Source organism: Melozone crissalis, unplaced genomic scaffold (genome assembly GCF_028551555.1).
Source record: "Melozone crissalis strain CALT ecotype California unplaced genomic scaffold, PUWL_Pcris_2 ptg000014l_1, whole genome shotgun sequence".
Classification (NCBI taxonomy): Eukaryota; Metazoa; Chordata; class Aves; order Passeriformes; family Passerellidae; genus Melozone; species Melozone crissalis.
In genome coordinates, this window is record NW_026535792.1 from 17,951,833 (window position 1) to 17,971,983 (window position 20,151).

The 20,151-nt window shown below is 58.7% G+C and overlaps 1 protein-coding gene across 7 annotated transcripts; it reads left to right on the plus strand.

Annotated features, from left to right (window-relative positions):
- The first annotated feature begins 1,557 nt into the window (after window positions 1-1,557).
- Window positions 1,558-19,636, plus strand: CELF6 (CUGBP Elav-like family member 6). Of its 7 annotated transcripts, none has more exons than XM_054272414.1 (13): window positions 1,558-1,801; window positions 5,719-5,801; window positions 12,435-12,483; window positions 13,937-14,065; window positions 14,150-14,229; window positions 14,689-14,832; window positions 15,172-15,316; window positions 15,398-15,547; window positions 15,833-15,895; window positions 16,689-16,769; window positions 16,875-17,018; window positions 18,085-18,234; window positions 18,425-19,636. In XM_054272414.1, exons 1-12 carry the CDS (start codon window positions 1,558-1,560, stop codon window positions 18,210-18,212), a joined length of 1,440 nt encoding a protein of 479 aa, XP_054128389.1. In that variant the 3' UTR covers window positions 18,213-18,234; window positions 18,425-19,636. The 7 variants fall into 7 exon arrangements, with proteins under 7 accessions (XP_054128389.1, XP_054128390.1, XP_054128391.1 ...); XM_054272415.1 differs by having other exon boundaries at window positions 1,582-1,801; window positions 16,692-16,769; XM_054272416.1 differs by having other exon boundaries at window positions 1,582-1,801; window positions 13,940-14,065.
- Window positions 19,637-20,151: the final 515 nt, after the last annotated feature.

Here is a 20,151-nt window from a genome sequence, read left to right on the forward strand (position 1 = left end):
ACTTGCACTCATGAGCAAGGGAGTCCTTGCACATACATGTATATAGGCCATTGCACACATGTGTATGAGTCCTTGCAAGCCCATACATTCCTGTACACACTTGCACACACATGCATACCTGCACACACATGCAACTACCCCCACACATCATCGCCCAGACTCACACCTGCTGTGCATGCCCTTGCACGCACTTACACACTCGTGTGCACTCTTGCAGCACCTGTATGTTCTTGCACATGCTTGAACATGCATGCACATGTTTGTGCAGACTTGCACGTGCTTGCACACATGCTCACACACGCATGTACACAGTGGCACATGCTCACAGCCCTTCCCACACTCACAAGCCCCTGCACGCACGAGGCAGCGCGCTGGGGAAGCCAGGCTTCCCCCCACCTGGCTGCTGCTTTGGGACTAATTAATTAATTAACGACAACACCAGGTATTAAAGCTGCTCAGTCTAATTACAGATCTTTCGGGGTGACATGGGATGCAGGAGGGAAGTGCTCTCCTCCTCTCCCTTCTGGGGCAGCCCCAGGGGGGCAACAGAGGCAGGGTGGGGTCCATGGAGGCGAAAAACTCAACGAAGTGTTCAAATTTACCCTTTTTGAGCCTCTTGTGTGTGTTTAAACCCTGCTCTGAGGTGGGGAGCAGAGAGGGATAAGTCTGGATGCTACTAAAGGGCTGCAGGGGGGAAGGTGGGAGGCTGCTCTGCTCCTTGGACAACCCTGGCTGGGGGGATGATGGGGCAAAAGGGGGATGGAGGGGGGTGAGGAATGATGGGGGTGATGGGGAGATGGGGGAAAGGGAGGGACATAGGTGGTCATGGGGATGATGGGGGATGAGGGGAAAGGGGGTACATGGGGGGATATGAGGGGCATGGTGGGTGGCGGGACATTACAGGGGGTGATGGGGGTCAGAGGAAGTGATGGGAGGGATGGGGAGAGAGACCGGGGGGGTGATGGAGATGATGGGGGGTGATGAGAAGTGATGGGCATGATGGGGATGATGGGGGAGGGTGATGGGAGTGATGGGGGTAATGGGGATGCCGGGAGGTGATGGGGGATGATAAGGATTCTGGTGGGGGGGGTGCGGGGGGGTGTGTGATGGTAATGACGAGGGCTGATGGAGGATGACGAGGGCTGATGGAGGATGACGGGGGTGATGGGGGTGACGAGAGTGATAGGGGTGACGGGGGCCGAATGGGGAGACACGGGGGGCCATGGACGGGAGGGTGACGAGCGGGGGGGTCCGGCGTGAGCCCGGCAGGGCGCAGCAGTGGGCGGAGCCGGGGCGCGCCCCGCCCCTCTTTCCGCCTCGCTGTTCTGATTGGCCACCGCCCCCTCATTATGCTAATACAGCACCCCTGGGCGGGACCGTCCGGCTGACGTCACGGGCCCGCTGGCGGGCGCGGGCCGAGCCGAGCCGAGCCGAGAGGTGCCGAGCGGGGCGGTGCCGAGCGGTGCCGAGGCGAGCCGAGCGGTGCCGAGTGGTGCCGAGCGGTGCCGGGCGGTGCCGAGCGGTGCCGGTCGGGCGGGGCGGGGCGCGGAACGGGCCATGGCGGCGGCGGCGGCGGGCGAGGCGGCGGGGGCGGCGTTCAGCACCGCGAACAGCGGCCGGGTGAACGGGCTGAGCCGCCCGCCCGGCGCCATCGCCATGAAGGACCACGACGCCATCAAGCTGTTCGTGGGGCAGATTCCGCGCAACCTGGAGGAGAGCGACCTCAAGCCGCTCTTCGAGGAGTTCGGCCGCATCTACGAGCTCACCGTGCTCAAGGATCGCTTCACCGGCATGCACAAAGGTGCGGGGGCGGCAGGCCGGGGCACCCCCCGGGTGGGATGCCCTGATGTGGGACACCCTGAGGTGGGGGCTGTCCTGAGGCGAGGTGGGACAAGCTGGGGTGGGGGGAGCCCTCAGTGAGGCACCGCTCTGGTGGGATGTCGTGAGGTGGGGGGATGCTCAGTGAGATACTGCTGTGGTGGGACACCCTCAGTGAGGTACTGCTGTGGTGGGACACTCTGAGGTGGGGGGGATCCTCAGTGAGGTACTGTTCTAGTGGGATACCCTGAGGTGGGGGGGGATCCTCAGTGAGGTACTGCTGTAGTGGGACACTCTGAGGTGGGGAGCACCCTCAGTGAGGTACTGCTGTAATAGGACATCCTGAGTTGGGGGGGCACCCTCACTGAGGTACTGCTCTGGCGGGACACCCTGAGGTTGGGGGGACCCTCAGTGAGGTATCGTGCTCGTGGGATACCCTGAGGTGGGGGGGACCCTCAGTGAATTACCGCTCTGGCGGGACACCCTGAGGTGTGGGTGACACCCTCTGTGAGGTGCTGCTGTAATGGGACACCCTGAGATGGGGGGGCACCCTCAGTGAGGTACCGTGCTCATGGGACACCCTGAGGTGGAGTGTCCTGGGATGGGGGACCCCTCAGGTGGGACGTCACTGAAATGTGGCACCGAAATATGGGCCACCTGTGAGGCAGGACAAACTGAGGGGGAACATTTCAGGTGAGGGGTCCTGTCCCTCAGGTGGGATACCCCTGAGGTGAGGTACCCCTCAAGTGGGACAGCCGGAGATGGATCATCCTGGCAAAGGGATACCCCTCAGGTGGGATGCCCTGAGGTGGGATGCTCTGAGGGTGGGGACCCCTCAGTTGTGGTGCCCCTGTGGTGGGATAAACTGAGATGGAGCACCCTGGCATATAGGGGGACCCCTGGGGTGAAGACACCCCTGAAGTGGGACACCCTGAGGCAAAGGCACCCAATGTGAGGCACCCCTGATGTGGCACAGCCTGAGGTAGGATATCCCTAAGGCAAAGGCACCCCTGAAATGTGGTTTCCCCATCAGATGGGACAACCTGAGGTTTGGTACCTAAGTGTGGACCACCCCTGAGGTGGGATGCCCTGAGATGAGGGTACCCCTCATGTGGGACATCCTGAGATGGTGCATCCCAAGACAGGGATACCTCTAAAGTGGGACATGCCCGAGGTGGAGGCACCCATGAGGTGGGATAACCTGAGGTGGAGCACCCTGAGGTACAGCTGGGATGCTTTGAGAGGGGGCACCATGATCTGGAAGTATGCCTGAGGTCAGGGACACTGCTATGGGGCTCTTCTGAGATGGGGGTACCTGTGAGGTGATGTAGCCCTGAAATGGAGATGTCCCTAAGGTGGGGTACCCAAATATGGGGCACCCCTCAGCTGAGTTACACCTGAGGTGGAGATATCCTTCATGTGGAGGCTACACCCGTAAGTATGGAGCACCCTAAGGAGTGGAAACCTTTGGGGTGAAGGTGTTCCTAAGTTGGAGGAAACCTTGAGGTGGGAACGCCGCAGTATGGGATGTTTGGATATATGGCTCCTCCTAAGATTGGGGTACCCCTGAGGAAGATGGGAGCACCCACCAGGGGTCAGGGTGCTGCTGTCTGGCTTGGGGGCACCCCTGGGACCCGAGCATCACAGGGCAGGGAGCACTGCGACGGATTTTAGAACATCTGCCTGCCTTGGGGGCACCTGTCTGGCATCAGCACAGCCACGAGTTTGTGCACCCTGGAGCTGGAGCACCCCTGGGGTACAGGCACCCCTCTGTGGATGGGGACGTGCCATGTCTGCAGTGTGTCCCGGGTGCTGTGGCACTGTGGCACGGCATGAGGAGCAGTGACACACCCAGGGGGTGGCACAGGATGGGGACACAGTGCCATCTCTGCAGTGTGTCCCGGGTGCTGTGGCACTGTGGCACGGCATGAGGAGCAGTGACACACCCAAGGGGACGCACAGGCACCACTGAGGTCTCCACGGAACCCCCCACCCAAGAGCTGTGCTGTGCAGTGCCAGAGCAGGGTCAGCACACCCCAGGTGTCCCCAGACAGGAGCCACAAGCTGTCACCAAACCCCTGTGCCACAGCCAGCACCTGCTTGGCTGGGGCTGTCCTGGGAAGGCAAAACTTGGCGTTTGTCGTTGCCTTGTCGATGCCCTTCGACTGTGGGGCAGCCACTGGACTCTGTCACTTTTGGCACTTTTGGCCTCCAGCATTTCTCCAGGTGTCTCTGAAGCCGCTTCTATGCCTGGATCAATGGGATTTGCACCTTCCAGGCTCCCCCTGCGCTTCCTCCAGCGCGGGCTTCAACGCCTGCGGCCCAGCCGCATGATTTAATTGCGGACGCTCCTCTATTTTGAACGGCGAGCCTCCCGAGCAGAACCGCTCCTGCGCCAGCCCTCCCAACTTCTCCAGAATGCCCGGGCACCGTCTACATTGTCGCCTGCAGGAAAAACAAGGGGAAAAAAAAAAGAGAGAAAGAAGAGCGGAGAGCAGGAAGCCAACATGATTACAGATGGTAAACACTGGAAATGGCACCGGGACTGAGGCGAGCTGCTGTGCTGATCTCCCAGAGTGTTGATCCAGGGGGATCTCTCCTTGCTCTCTGTTGAGGGCAGATGTCCCCAGCACCCCAAGGCGGGCGAGGGACCCCATCCCGCAGCGTCCCCCGCCCTGCCGCCATGCTCCCTCTCCTCCCAGGCACGCTGATTGTACTTATTAAGAGTTATTAATACTTAATCAGCTGGCGGATTTAATTGTGCCAATATTAAAAATGCATCAATGTCAATTTTATTCATTAAATATTTACTTTGTTGAAGGGAAACTGTTTTGCTGCTGTTTTAATATCACTTTCAGATGCTTTTGGATGTGACCCCAGCAAATTGGGGGGGAGCCCTCAGGGAGGGAGCGGTGCAGCAGTGGCACAGGCACCAGGAATGCTCCAGGAAAGACGGAGCGGAGAGGACCGGACCCTGTCCCCAGGGCTCGCTCGTTGCTGCCAGCTCTGCGAGCGAGTGGCTCGGCAGCGTGAGTCAGCGTGGGAAAACCTCACCCCAGGCATATTCCCGATTTCCAAAGCGCCATGATGTCGAAGGAGCCCGAGTGCCTTCTCCGCACGAATCTCATCCCAAGGAAGATGCTTAGGCTGGGAGAACTGTGGTGGCAAGAGAGGGTGCACAGCCTCGATACCTGGAGATCTGCTTCCTGGAGGACTTGGGCTGTGGCTTTCCCCAGGGCTGGGGCCAGAGTGCCACTGCCCATGTGCTGCCTGCTCCTCCCTGGCTCCTTTCTTCATCCTGCTGTTCCACCTCCTACCCTGCTCTGGGGGTGAACTGTGACCTGTGACCCAGGATGCTGGATGCTGGATGCCATGGGGCCAGGGTGTCAGTGCAACGGGATGGTGGATGCCATGGTGCTGAGCTGCTGGATGCCATAGTGCCAGGGTGCTGGATGCCGTGGTGCCAGATCGTCAGGGTGCTTGTTGCTGGATGCCATGGTGCTGAGGTACCAACAATGCCAGGGTGCCAGATCCCAGGTTATAGACTGCCAGGGTGCCAGAATGTCAGGGTGCTGGGATGCTGGATGCCATGGTGCTGAGGTGCTGAATGCCACCATGCCAGGTTGCTGTGGTTCTGGATGCTGCTGTGCCAGGGTGCCAGAGTGCTGGGATGCTGGATGCCGCAGGGCCAGGATTCTGGATGCCAGGGTATCAAGTGCCATGGTGCTGGGATGCTGGATGTCACAGTCCCAGGGTGCTGGTGTGCTGGGTATCACTGTGCTGATGCCAGCATGCTGAGATACCACAGTGCCATATCAGCTGTGCCACCAGCTCCCTGTGTGCACAGGGCACTGTGGCAATACCAGGCCGGACACTGATGCTGTCTCTCTCTCTCCACAGGCTGTGCCTTTCTCACCTACTGCGCCCGCGACTCCGCGCTGAAGGCACAGAGTGCCCTGCACGAGCAGAAGACACTGCCAGGGGTAAGTGACACCGGGGTGGCGGGGTCAGCTGGGGTAGGGCCTGGTGACACCTCCAGGGGTAGGGCCTGGTGACACCTCCCTGGAGCACGGGAGAATTGAGTGACACTGAGGTGGTCCAGTTGAGCTGGAGCAGCACCTGGGGACACCTTCCCATGTCATGGAAGCCTTAAGTGACACCGAGGGATCGGGGTGAGCCAGGGCGGGGGCTGGTGACACCTCCCCGAGGCGCGGGAGCCACTTCCAGCAGCCGCAAACCGAGGCATCGATTTTCCAGCCGCCCGCGTGCTGTTGCGCTTTCTGTGGGCTCCGACCTCCCGAGCTTAACAAAGTGAAAATAAATATTTAATTATTCGCCTAAATAAAAATCAATAGGCCCGCGGGTTGGCTGGGGAAAGAGCCGGGGCCCATGAATATCAATCCCTGCTGTGAGTGTGTGGAGCGGACAGAGGAGGATGAGGTTTGCGGGGATGTGGCTTCCTGAGCCGTGCTCTCACCGGCGGGGCCACGCTTCAGTAGGTTCGAGAGTTACCAGCCCACCTTGGCAGCCTAAAGGAGGCCGGGGTCAGGCCCTGCCGGGGGATTCTCATCAGGCACATGCATGCGTGTATTGCTACTGCCATGGCCCCTCGCTCGGGGATTGGGGGTGAGTGTGTGAGCACGTGTGTGCACATGGATGTGCTGGTGCATGCCCCATAGGGGCTCACTGCTGTGCCTACCTCTCCGTGTGTGTGTGTGCACACAGCGGTGCAGGGGACTGTGTGCTTGTGCTCACACCCTGTGCCCATGTAAGTGCTCATGCCTGTGTGTGCTCACACCTGTGTGTGCTCACATGTCTGTGCCTGAGCATCCCTCCTGTTCTTGCACACACCCATGTGTATGCAGTGATGTACACTTGAGTACACACCTATGAGTGCCGGTGAACACACATCTCTGTCTGTGCACACCTCTCTGCTTGTGCACACAAGCACACCCATGTGCATTTATGTGCAACCCCTCTACCTGTGCTCACCCCCTGTACCTGCTCATACCCCTTGTACCTGTACTCACACACCTATACCGGTGCTCACATACCCTGTACCTGCTCATACCACCTGTACCTGTGCTCACTCCCTGTATCTACGCATCCCCTGTACGTGTATTCACACATCTATACCTGTGCTCACCCCCTGTACCTGTACTCACACACCTATCCCTGTGCTTACACCTGTCCCATGCTCAGACCCCTGTACCTGCTGACCCCATGTACCTGCACACCCTCTGTATCTGTGCTCACACCTGTACCTGCTGACCGCCTGTACCTGTTACTCCCTGTACCTGCACACCCCCTGTACCTGTGCTCACACTCCTGTACCTGTGCTCACACCTGTCCCTGCTCATACCCTGTACCTGCACATCCCCTGTACCTGTGCCCACACCCCTGTACCTGCACAGCCCCTGTACCTGTGCTCACACCCCTGTACCTGCTCACACACCTATACCTGTGCTCACACCTGTCCCTGCTCACACCCCTGTACCTGCACACCCCCTGTACCTGTGCTCTCACCTGTACCTGCTGACCCCTTGTACCTGCACACCCCCCGTGTTCCCACCCTCGCCCCCCGACCCCAGCCAGGCCCCGCCCCCGGCGTGTCGGGGGACCAGGGGCGTGTCCAGACGGCGGTGGGCGTGTCCCCGTGAGGCCCCGCCCCCCGGCTGGCCCGGCTCGGCGGGGCTGCGGCCGCCCCGCCCTGTGCCCCGCCCCCCGCGCGCCGCTGCGCGAGCCCAGCCGAATCGGGCCGAGCCGAACCGAACCCAGCCGAGCCCAGCCGAACCCAGCCCAGACGAGACCGGCGTTGCCGAGCCGAGCCGAGCTAAGCCGAACCCGGCCGAACCGTCTCGGGTGGAGCCGAGCGCAGCCGAGCTCAGCCGAACCGCCTCGGTGGAGCCGGCGGTCCGGCCGGTCCGGCCATGCAGCTGCCGCAGGTGCCGGCGCCGGGGCCGCGGCCGCCCGTGCTGTGGGTGCCCGCCGGGTCCAAGATCCTCTGCATCGAGGTAGGGCCCCGCCTTTGTCTGCCGCCGCCTCCGCCCGGCCCGGCACGGCCCGGCACCGCCCGGCAGCCTCCGCTCGAGCCGGGGTGGGGGGGCTGCACCGGAGGGGCTCTAGGAGGGATGTGGGTGATGGCGAGGGGGTGTATCTGCTCCCGGGGATGCTGTGCGGGAGCGGGGGTGATGGCGAGGGTGTGGATCCTTGCTCCTGGGGATGGGCACGGAGGGCTGTTCATGGTGAGCAGGGCGTATCTGCACACAGGGCTGGGGATGGAGGGGTGTTGGTGACGGGGTGCTCCCAGGGATGGGCTGGGGATGCAGCCGTGTTTGTGATCGGGGTGTAATTGCACACAGGGATGGTGGGTGTGAGAGGGGGTGAGGGTGATGGAGTGTATCTGAGCCCAGGGATGGGAATGAGGATGGAGCAGTGTTGGTGAGGGGGTGTATCTGCTCCCAGGCATAGGATGGGGATGGAGCAGTGCTGGTGATCAGGGTGTATTTGCACACAGAGATGGGGATGGAGGGGTGTTGATGAGCAGGGTGAATGTGCACATGGGGTTGGGGGCTGTGAGTGGGCGTGTTGCAGGGTGTATCTGCACACAGGGATGAGGCTAGAGGGGTGTTGGTGGGGAGGTGTATCTGCTCCCAGGGATGGGGTGGGCGCCTGTGGGTGTTGCAGGGTGTATGTGCACGCAGGGATGAGGATTGGGGGTGTTGGTGACAGGGTGTATCTGCTCCCAGGGATGGGTGTTGGGGATGGAGGAGTGTTGGTGAGGGGGGGTGTATTTGCACAGAAGAATGGGGTTGGAGGGGTGTTGGTGAGGGGCTGTATCTGCACCCACGGTGTGTGGGTGTGAGTGTTGCTGTGCAGGGTGTATCTGCACCCAGGGATGGGGTGCGTGTGTTGGTGATGAGGGTGTATTTGCACTCAGGGGTGGGGGCTCTGTGTGTGTGTGTGTCTGGGAGGGTGTATCTGCCCCCAGGGAAAGGGAGGGTGTCGGCAGAGGGGTGTTGGTGATGTCTCCGGACCCAGGGAGGCTGTGTGTGGTGAGGCTGTCGGTGAGGAGGGTGTTCTGGCACCCAGCAATGCTGGGGGGATGGTGTTTGCAGGCAGGGATGGAGGATGGTGGTGAGGAGGTGTATGTGCCCCCAGGGATGGGTTTGGTGTGTGTGCTGCCTGGAGGGTGTATTTTTCCACCGCAGCTCTGTGTGTGTGTGTGTGTGTGTGTGTGTGTGTGGTGCAGGTGTGCAAGGGGCAGTGCTCGGGGCTGTTGCAGGCGGTGCAGGGAGGGGTGTGTGCATTGGCAGGGGTGCAGCTCTGACCCCCGGGTGTGTGCAGGTGGGTGTGCAAGCACGTGGGTGTCTGTGTGTGTGGGAAGAGGAGCTTGGGGTGTCTTTGCCCCCAGTGATGGTGACAGGGTGTGGGTGCACATGGGCTGGGGGAGTGGCAGCAGCGGGGGTGTGTGGGCACACCGGGTGTGACAGAGAGTGCAGGTCTGTGCAGGTGGGCTCAGGTGTGCATGGTGGCCATGGGGATGGGATGTGGGTGTTGCTGGGGGTGCCGTGAGCCGACCCAAGCTGTCTGTGTGCCCACAGAGGGCTCCCAAGGGTCCCACTATGGGACCTGCTGCTACAATGGGGAAACTGAGGCAAGGGGCATTGTATCCCCGGTGCTGGCTGTGCATCCCAGGGTGTGTGCCCGTGGCTGTGTGTGGTCCATGGCAGCAGGCAGGGCTCTGTGGGATGCATGGCATGCAGCCTGGGGTTGTGCAGGTGCCCGTGGGGCTGTGTGCAGTGGGCACACGTGGGTGCTGGGACAGACGTGCGGTGTGCGCAGCGCTGCGTGGGCACACGTGTGCGGCTTCCGGGTGTGCGACTGTGCCAGGGGAATGGGGGTGGCTGTGCCAGGGGGTGCTGGGGTCTGTGGTTGTGTTCAGAGGTGTGTGGGTGTGTGCAGGGTATGTCAGGGTGGTCATACACGTGCAGGGTTGTGCAGTGCTGTGGCTGTCCCCAGGCTGGCTGCGTGGCCTGGCTGTGGGTTACCCTCAAGGCTCTGTCAAGGTATTCCAGTGACAAGTGACTGCCAGACCTCGGTTCCTGTCTCCCTGGGATGGCATGGACACCAGGCTCCCACAGGCACTCGCTGCTCCAGTGTCACCTGCCACCTCCATCTCATTTGGGTGCATGGTGGCCTGCTGGATCCTCTGGCTGTTGGTTCTGAGGACAAGGAGGAGGAGTGTGATGCCAAGGAAGGAACAAAGGCCAGAAGTGATCCACTGAGCACATCCCCTGGCGGTGATTCTATGGGCTGGCTCTCCCTGGTATCCAGGTTCTTGAGGGGCTCCAAATCTGGGTGGGTGACAGTGCCTGAGCAGTCAGGAGGTGGTTTGGCACCCACTGGTGATCCCCTGTGCGGTGGAACAGCAGTGGTTTGGCCATGGGGTAGCTGGGGCTTTGTGAACTGCTGATGATTGGTCCTGGAACACCCCAGTCAGGGTGTCACTATGTCCTTGGGGTGTGGGATGGATGGATGGATGGATGGATGGATGGATGGATGGATGGATGCTGTGGGAGTGGAAAGGTGGGTAGTGGCAAGATGGAAGACGGATGGGCAGATGGAAGGGTCGTACAGGGATGGATGGGTGTTGGGAATATGGATGGGTGTTGTGAGGATGGATGGGTGTTGGGGGATGGATGGAGGATGTTGGCAATATAAATAGATGCTATGGGAATGGATGGGTGTATGGGGATGGATGTTGGGGATGTGGATGGCTGCAGTGGGGATGGACAGGTATTCGGGGGTGGATGGATGGGTGTTGGTGATATAGATGGATGCTGTGGGAACAAATGGGTGTTATGAGGATGGGTGTTGGGGATATGGATGGGTTCTATGGGGAGGGATGGATGGATGCTATGGGAATGGGTGTTGGAGTATGGCTGGATGAATCCAGGGGGAAGATGGGTGTGTGGGTGATTGTGTGGGTGTCCCAGATGGATGGGTGTTGCAGGTGGGTGTCAGGAGCAGGGGGAAATGCCTGGGTGGCTGTTTAGTGTGGGAGCATGGATAGAGGGCTGTGTGGACATGGTGCAGGGGTGCTGTGGGGACAATCAGGAGCTCTGGGTGCCACATGGGGTCGTCCAGCACCCTGTGGTGGGCACATCATGATGTCTGGGGGTGTCTAGAGGCCAGGGCAATTTCTCCTTGGTGTGGTGTGGCAGCCCTGGGGTAGGTTAGCTGTTCCCTGAGGCCTGACATTTATAAACATCAGCCGCTCCCGGGGAATCAATACAGTTTAATAACTGGCGAGCGGAGACGGGAGACACATCAAAATGACACTCTGCGGCTCCGTAAATGTTATTCTAAATCATCCTCACTGCCTTTATTACATTAAGCATACAGCAGTGGGCATGGGAAATTTATTCCATCAAAGGCCATCACGCTGGTAAATGGGGCTGGCGGGTCAGTGGAGGGGGGCAGCCCCCCCAAAATGGGGTTCCCTCCTCCCAGCTGTGACAGGGATGTGAGGGACAGCGGGGTTCTGGGTTTAGGGTCTCGGTGCTGTCACAGCCTCTAGAGTTTGGCGTGAGCCAAATCCTGCCCCTACACAAGGTGGATGTTTGGGGGACTGGTGACATAATGGGTGACACTGTGAGGTGCCCCTCAATGCCACTCTGTGCCATCCCATGACTCCTGGGGACTCAATCCCTTCCCTGGACCATCCCCAGCTCTGCGCTGACATTTCTCTCCACGTTTCCCTGGAGACGAGGCGGTTGCTGTGGAAACCTCCCTCCTCTTCTCTCTTACCCATCCTCTTCCTCACCCTGATGTGGGGGGGACTGTCTCTGCCCCCACCCATCCCCAAAATTTAGGGACCCTACCAGGGGTGCAGCGGGGGGCACCTGGGATGGGGGTGCACACACACATGGGGGCGGCTGTGCCCGTGTGCGCTCGGGGCGTGTTCGTGTGCGCGCCCCCGCGCCGTCATGTGTGACATCTCGCTGTTGCCGTGGCGACCCCATCGAGCACATGGCTCGGGCTCCGCAGCATCGCGGGGGAAGCACGCTTGTTGCCATGGAAACGGCCATAATTGTAGCGTTTTTCGGCTAAAGGAGGGGAAAAAGGAGGGGGAGAGAGGAGGAGGAATGGCTCCATGGGGCAGCAGGCCAGGGATGTGCCTGCCAGCCCAGCGTGTCCTGCTGCACACGGGTGTCACGCTCGTGGGTGCACATGGCGGTGACGAGGAGGAGGCCAAATTTGGGTGAGGTTTGGGAAAAGGAGGGCAATGGTGCCAGAGGGGCTGGGGCTGGCGGGGTGCTACTGCTGCCTCTGCAGTCCTTTGCAGTCGAGGAAAGCAGGCAGGCGGCCAAGCCTGGCACTGGCAGCCCCGCGGGTGCCTGCAGCACTGGGTGCCCATAGCCAGGGCCGGAGCATTGCCCTTTGCACGTGGCATCCCCGGGTCTCTGTGGCCACAAGCCGCAGATCTGTTCATGCAGGTCCCTCCCCTTTTCCCCAGATCGCAGTGCCAGTCATTGGCCAAATCCTGCTGTTCCCCATGGAGAGGGTTCAGGGGCCCCCACACTGACCTCCCACTCTCGCTTGTGTTGCAGATGAACCGCCCCATCCAGGTGAAGCCGGCCGACAGCGAGGGCCGAGGAGGTAGGTCCTCAATTCTCCAGATGCCTGGCTTGGGCAGGGGGGCACAGGGTCGATTAGGGGGTGATGGGGGACATGGTGGCATCACGAGGGCTGTTGTGTGAAGGTTGGTTTGCAGAGAAATCCGGGAAAGGATCTGCCTTTGCTGGTGGCATCCAAACCTGGATGCAGAGCAAATGCCATCTTCTCTCTCCTTGTCTGGTCAGCTGGGGGGAGCATCCTGATATCATCCTGGGAACGTCCTGACATCATACCATGAGCATTCCAACATCCTGGGGGCAGAGCACCAGCCAGCCACTCTCCCTCACCATCTTAATTTACCAAAAAATACAATTCCCTCTCCCGAGCTGCCTGTGAGGACTCCAGGGCAGGAGTTGGCTGCATATGGCCTAAACCCCTCTCAAACTACCACCCCCCCAAATTCTTTGTGAGCATTTGCCACTCATTGGGCTGTGGCATTGCCAGGCTGAGGTGATTATTTGGGCAAAATGGCAGGAATTGGATCAAAATCCCACATCTGTTGTGTTGCTGGGCAGGTAGGTGCTATCAGACCTGCAGGATGCTCTCATGGGGCCGCCTGCACTTGGCAGGATGGCTGGGGTAGCTCCCCCCCATCCAAACCCTGTTATTAAACACACTGGGAGCTGGTCCCAGCATGTCCCAGAGGGACCTGGCAAATAAATTACCCACTTACCGAGCGTAATTGGTGAAGGATTAAAAATCGATGGGTGAGCTGGGGCTCCCGTCTGCAGCCCCCTCACCCAGGAGGAACACTGGGCTGCCCAGCCCACTCCCCCTGGGAGGTGCTTTATGTTTAACTAGACAACACATGAGCCCTATTCCCTTAACTAATTTTCTTGGTACCTTAACAGACTAAGCATTCATCGTCTCCTGCCATTATTTATTTATTTCCCCAGCAACGCTCTTGACAGGGCACCTTATTTCCTTTGTCAAATGCCATTAGCGTGCGGCGGGAGCGCGCGGCCGCACAAGACAGATGCTGGTAATAATCATGAAATTCTCATTATTTACTATCCCTTCTCTTGTGTTTGGGTTATTGATGTCCCCCGGGCACGGCTGGAGGCTGTGGGTTGTTCTGCGAGTCGATCACACGAGGGTGATCATCTCCAGTTTGTGGATTCTCTTTGTTCTACTGCATCCCACCCCAGTGCTGGGGGAGCCAGCCCCCCCATCTCTAGAAAAAGCCTCAGCTCCTCTCCCTAAAGCAATGGCTCTTCCAGGACTCGCCCCTCAGCAATTTCCCCACAGGAGAGGTTTTCCCATCCTGAGTGTTCTGTAGGATGGAGACGATAAGCCCAGCACCTTCTCCATGGGATCGGTGTTGCTCCCTCCCTCTGATGTCACTTGGCTCCTTCCCCTCCATACACCATTTTTGGTGAGGGGTTGGGATGGTGAGTGACCTCCTGCTCTCTGATGGGTTTGGTTTTGTTTTTAGAAGACAGGAAGCTCTTTGTGGGCATGCTGGGGAAGCAGCAGAGCGAGGACGACGTCCGCCGCCTCTTTGAGCCCTTCGGCCAGATTGAGGAATGCACCATCCTCCGAGGGCCTGATGGAGCCAGCAAAGGTGGGCTTTGGGGCACTGGGTGGGCACCCTATGGACCCACAGTGGCCAAATCCAACCTATCCCATGTTCCCTCTGTTCCCTTAGGTTGTGCCTTTGTGAAATACGGCAGCCACGCCGAGGCACAGGCTGCCATCAACAGCCTGCATGGCAGCCAAACTATGCCGGTAAGTGCCAGGCTCACACCCTGCCCTGGCTGACCCCACGCTGCCTGCTTAATCCAATCACCCACTAATTTGATCCTCAGTCTAATTGCATCAAAATCCTACAGACTAGCAATTTGTTGGCCACATAACCCCAGGTTCCTCCTTGCCAAGGTGCTGAGCCCTGGAGGTGGGAGCGTGTGGCTAATTCTCTCCATGCCAGAGAAAGGAGCAGTTTAATTAACGCTGAAGGTCAGAATTGTGGACAAGGAAAGGGAAAGGAAGCAGAGGTCAGGGAGCTGCCACTGGGGAGAAAAACTGGCTATAATTAAACCTCACATTGATCACTGGTTGCTGCTGCCGAGCTGGGCAGCGTCCCCAGGGCTGAGGCTGCTGCGGACGCTGCGAGCCACGCCCACGGCAGGTACACGGTTTGGGGCATTGCTGTGCTCCCACCATCAGCCCCATCTTCCCCCACCTCAGGGCGCCTCGTCCAGCCTGGTGGTGAAGTTTGCAGACACGGATAAGGAGAGGACCCTGCGGCGGATGCATCAGATGGCGGGGCAGCTGGGCATCTTCAACCCCATGACCATCCAGTTCGGTGCCTACGGGGCCTACACGCAAGCGGTAGGAGCTGGAGCAGCCCGGGGGCTTTGGGGGACCCCCGTGGGTAGGGGGGCTGGTTTGGCCCTGAAAGCACCAGTGCCAGGGCGTGTGGATGCCTGGGAGGGCTGGTGTATCCCTGTTTAGGGGCAGATGCAGGGCTTCCTGCCCACAGCTGAGGGCGGTTGTAGGGTTCAGTGGTCCCATATTTAGCATCACCAAGACTCCTGTCCCCGGGTCTGGCAGTGGGTGGCATTTATCCCTCTGAGCCCATCCAAAGCAGAGATGCTGATTTGCCCTCCCCTCTCTCTCTTTCTCTGTGCCTCTCGCTCTCTGTCCCCTTTCCCCCCTTGTTTCCCGAAGATCATGCAGCAGCAGGCAGCCCTGATGGCGGCCGCGCAGGGCACCTGCCTCAACCCCATGGCTGCCATCGCTGCCGCCCAGATGCAACAAATGGCCGCCTTCAATGTCAGCGGGCTGGTGGCTGCTCCCCTCACTCCCTCTTCAGGTAGGACCCTCGCATTTGCCACTTGACATCCTCGGGAGGCGCTCTCGGGGTGGTGCCGGCCCTGACGCCACGCTCCTGCAGGTACAAGCACCCCTCCGGGGATCAGCACGGCGCCGGTGCCCAGCATTGCCACGCCCATTGGGGTGAACGGCTTCAGCCCGCTGCCGCCCCAGACCAACGGGCAGCCCGCCTCCGAGACCATCTACACCAATGGCATCCACCCCTACCCAGGTACAGCTCTCCTGGGGCTCCGCCACGCCCCCGGGGCTGGGGGAGTGTGCTTGGCTCGTGTGGGGTGTTCACGGGGTGCTCCTCATCCCGGGAACATGCTGGATGAACCCGCGGTGTGCTCCCGTGGCATCACTGCAGGGAGGAGGGAATTCAGGCAGGGAGCAGCTCTGCCCCTCCATGGCGGCACTTGGTCAGGAGCCCTTTCCCGTGGGAGCTGTGCATGCATCCATCCCTGGCTTTCTCTGGCTTATTCTGTCTTCCTTCTCCTTTCTCTTCTCTTCCCAGCTCAAAGCCCCACGGTGGCAGACCCCCTCCAGCAGGCCTACGCCGGCATGCAGCACTATGCAGGTCTCAAACTTCGCTCCCCACTCCTTCCCTCTCTCCCCTCTTTGCTCCTCACTGTTATTTTTGGGAGGTGAACATCACCCTGGGGTTGAACATTGGACTGGGGCAGTGTATTTGGGCATGGATTCATGAGGGGAGCAGCAGGTGCTGAGCCCAGGCAAGAGCTCCATGGTGGCAATGCCGATGAAAGCATCATCCCCTCATCCCACTGGCTCCTGTTATGGCCCCCCGTGCAAATTTGGATAGTGCAAAGTGAATTTTAATACCCATGGGGCGGAGAGAACTCCATGGGCGAGCCCTGGCAGTGGTATTGAGAAGAGGGGGCAAGATTTGGGAGGTGACAGAGGGCTGCCTCCACACCAAGACACCAAGAGTCTGGATGTTCATCACGTGGCCAAGTCTGATGGCCAAGGACATGGGCTGTGGAGGGAAAAGAGTCAGGGCCTCCCATGGAAATATGTCAAGCCCAGCAGCCATTTTATTAGGAGCATTGACAGCAATGTCCAGATTTGCAACAGAAAATCAAGTTTTGGGCCCCAAATCTTTGGGGTTTTTCAGCCAAAAGTACCATCTTTCCTCAGCCTTGAGGCTATATTACTGCTGTCACCAGCGTTTCTCCTGGGAGAGCTGTTCCCACATCCCTGGTGTGTCGGGAGGGATGGGAAGGGCAGAGCCAGCAGCTGTGGGGCAGGAGAGGCCCCTCAATGGCAGGTGGCAGCAGGGGACCTGCCTGTCCCAGCCCTCTCTGTGGCTGGGGCAGGTGCCATGGCCTCAGCTTCTTGTTTCTCTCTTCCAGCAGCATATCCCACTGCCTACGCTCCCATCAGCCAAGCCTTTCCCCAGCAAGCGCCCCTCATCCCGCAGCAGCAGAGAGAAGGTGAGGGGTGGGGGTCACCCCACGTGGGGCCAGTGGCTCCTCGGTGTCCCCCAGGGGTGACCCCACCTCGTAGCTGACGAGTCCTGTCCTTTGTGTGTCACCCAGGTCCCGAGGGCTGTAACCTGTTTATTTATCACCTGCCCCAGGAGTTCGGGGACGCGGAGCTCACGCAGATGTTTTTGCCTTTCGGCAACGTCATCTCTGCCAAAGTCTTTGTGGACCGTGCCACCAACCAGAGTAAATGCTTTGGTAAGTCCCAGGGTGTGGCTCTCCCCGGTGTCCCAGCTCAGGGCTCCAGCTCTTCCCAGTCCCCAGCTCAAGGTTCCAGCTACCCTTAACATCACAGCTTGGAGCTCTGGCTCTTCCACAACACCTCAACTCAAGGGTTTGGCTCTCTTCAGCATCCCATTTTAAATATCTGATGCTCCTTGACATGCCAGCTCTTACCAGTCTCCAGCTCTAGAGTCCTATTCTTTGTGGTCTCCAACCTGGAGGTCCAGCTCTCCTAATATCCCAGCTCAGGGAATCTGTCTGTCCCAAAATCCCAGCTCAAGGGTTTGGCACTCCCCAGTCTTCCCAGCTTGAGAGTCTGGCTCTTCTGGACAACTCAGCGCCGAGCATCTCCATCTCAGGCGTCCAACTCTCCCTGAAGTCCCTGAGAGTCTGTCTCTCCAACATCTCATCTTGGGGACCTCTCTTTCCCTAGTCTCTCAGATGTCCATGTCTCCCTGTTGTCCCTTGCTTGGGGTCCAACTCTCCTTATGTCCCCAGCTCAGGGATTTGTATCTCCCTCTCACAGACCTCAGTGTCCCCATAGACTCTTTCACTTGGTGTCTTTGGAGGTCCTATCACTTCAGGGTTGCTGCAGACCTGGCCTACAGATGTCCCCTGAGCCCACACATTCCATCCTGGTGTCCCCACAGACCCCATCACCCTGGTATCTCCACATACCTGCAGACCTTGGTGTCCCCACAGACCCCATCACCTCAGTGTCCCTGCAGCCCCTGTCTCTTTAACAGACCCTGTCACCCCAGTGACCCCACAAATCCCATCCCATAGTATCCCTGCAGATGACTCCAGTGTCCTGTGGACCCTCTTATGCTGCTGTCCTCACAGCCTTGTCAGCTCAGTGTCCCTGCAGACGCCATCACCTGTCACCCAGTCCCTGCAATCTGGGGCTGTGATGTTACCCAAGTACCCCCTCTCCCAGCACTCCCAAATCAGGAGCATCCCACAGGATTTCAGTGCCTGGGTTCAGGCAAGGCAGTGCCTGTGATGTGTGTGGTGACAAGCCACCGTGTCCCCTCCCCGCCAGGTTTCGTCAGTTTTGACAATCCGACGAGTGCTCAGGCGGCCATTCAGGCCATGAATGGCTTCCAGATCGGCATGAAGAGGCTAAAAGTGCAGCTAAAGCGGCCGAAAGACGCCAACAGACCCTACTGACCCCAGCTCAGCCTGCGGAGAGGTGAGGGGCCTGGCCCTGGGGGTGTGGTGGGCATGGAGCATCCCCCTGTCCCTGTGTTACATCCCGAGTGTGTGCAGGGATCTCTGCCTGGCACCACCCACCCAATGGATGGAGGGATGTGTCCCTCCCTTCATCCTTCCTTCCCTCCATCCTCCAGAAGCAGGCTGACAACCTTTTCCTTCTGTTCCAGGTCGGACGTCCCGCAGTGTCTGACGACTTTCCCCTTCCCCAAGTGCAGTATCCAAACCCGTAACTCTCTTTCTTTGCAACACACCCCGGAGGAGGAAAAGGAGGAGGAGGAGGAGGAGGTGAAGGAGAAAACGGCAAAGAAGAGAGCGTTTTGGTCGTAGCTTTTCCTTTTTGAATTTTTTCCCAAACTGGTCTTGTTTGTTGTTTAACGGGAATGAGAGGAAGACAAGGAAGGAGGGGAGCGATGCGGTGCCGGGGCTGCGATTCGCCGCCGGCCGCTCGCCGGGACTCACCGGATCCCTCACTGGGAGCAAGGCTGATGGCTCCGGGCAGCCGGGCCACGATCTACCTTTGTTTTTTGGGTTTTTTTTAAAGCACTCATTTGCTGCTACCGATTTCCCAGGAGAAACGAGGAAAAGAGGCTCCAAATGGATTCTTAAACCAAAGCCGGTGGGACGGGACCAGCCTCGGGCGCTTCACCTGGAGGATGTTTGTTTGGATGATAAAGAAAAATGGCAAGATTTTCCTTTTTCCCTGCATTGGGGGGGAAAAAAAAAAGAAGGATCAAAGTATGTTGGACTTATAGAAGATATATATAAATAAGTATATATATATATATATCCCATGGAGCAGGGTGGCGGGACACGCGCTTCCCCTGCTTGTCACTGGCACAGGGACATAGGATTACTTGTTTCAGAGTCATATCATTCCTTAGAGTTTAGGGACCAAAGGACTATTGCTTTTTTTAAATATATCTATAAATAAATTAATTTAAAAAAAAACAAAACAAAACACACAAAAAAACTTCGGGAAAGGAGGAGAAAATCCAACAAAAATTAAGAAGGTTGAGTAAAAACCCTCGGGCATTCAGAGCCACGAGCGTTTCCTACAGGGCTCGGATTTGGGGGGTTCAAGGGCTCGGTTTTGGGGGCCAGTTCGTGGCTGGGGACTGGGGGGATGCAGTGGGGATTTGTGGGGGGGACTGCAGTGGCTCCCCCAGCTCCATGGTCCAGGGGGGAATTGGAGCCCCTCGGTCGCCTCTGGCAGAGGGTGGAGTGATGTGGTTCTTTGCATTTTGGGTTGGTTTGGGGGGATTTTTGGGTTGGGTTTTTTTTTTTCAGCCAAAAAAACTTAAGAAAAAAAAAAAAGAAAAATGTGAGGTTTCGGCCGCAATGAAGTGAAGCGAAATAAACTTATTTTGTCAAAATCGTCACCTTCGTTGGTTCTTTGGAGCAATCGCTGCCGCGTCCACCCCAAACACAACACCTGGGCCCCCTTTATGGCCAGCTCAGCTCCTGCTGGGCTGGAGCATCCACCAGCATTTGGTGAAGCTGAGAGAGCACCATAGGCATCTGTTTTATTTGCTTTTTCACAGGAATTGCTATTTTTTGGAGGAATTCATCCTGGCTGCAGAGGGAATCAGGACAGGATACAGCCCTGTGGTTTCCCTGATCTTTCCAAGGGACAGAGAGAGGAGCTTCAGAGAGATGTGGCCACGTCCCATGAGATAGCCCTTCGCATTGTGGGTACAGCTGAGTGACTGCCATGATCCCAGGAAAGTGACTTATTTTTTATTTGAGGAAAAATCCCCAAACCCCACAAATTTAAGCAACTCCCCCACCAAGGGGTAGGTGGCAGGGCCAGGCGTGAGGGAATGGCCACCAGCCCAGGTTTGGGTGGCCCTTGGATACTTGGAGCAGCCAGTGTGGGACAAGTGGGGATAGCCAG

Bases quoted from the DNA above. Each gene is read 5' to 3' on its own strand.
- CELF6 (XM_054272414.1), top strand. From the start codon at position 1,558: ATGGCGGCGGCGGCGGCGGGCGAGGCGGCGGGGGCGGCGTTCAGCACC. The intron at 5,802-12,434 runs GTAAGTGACACC...CTTGTGTTGCAG, and splicing joins AGCAGAAGACACTGCCAGGG to ATGAACCGCCCCATCCAGGT. The intron at 15,548-15,832 runs GTACAGCTCTCC...TTCTCTTCCCAG, and splicing joins TGGCATCCACCCCTACCCAG to CTCAAAGCCCCACGGTGGCA.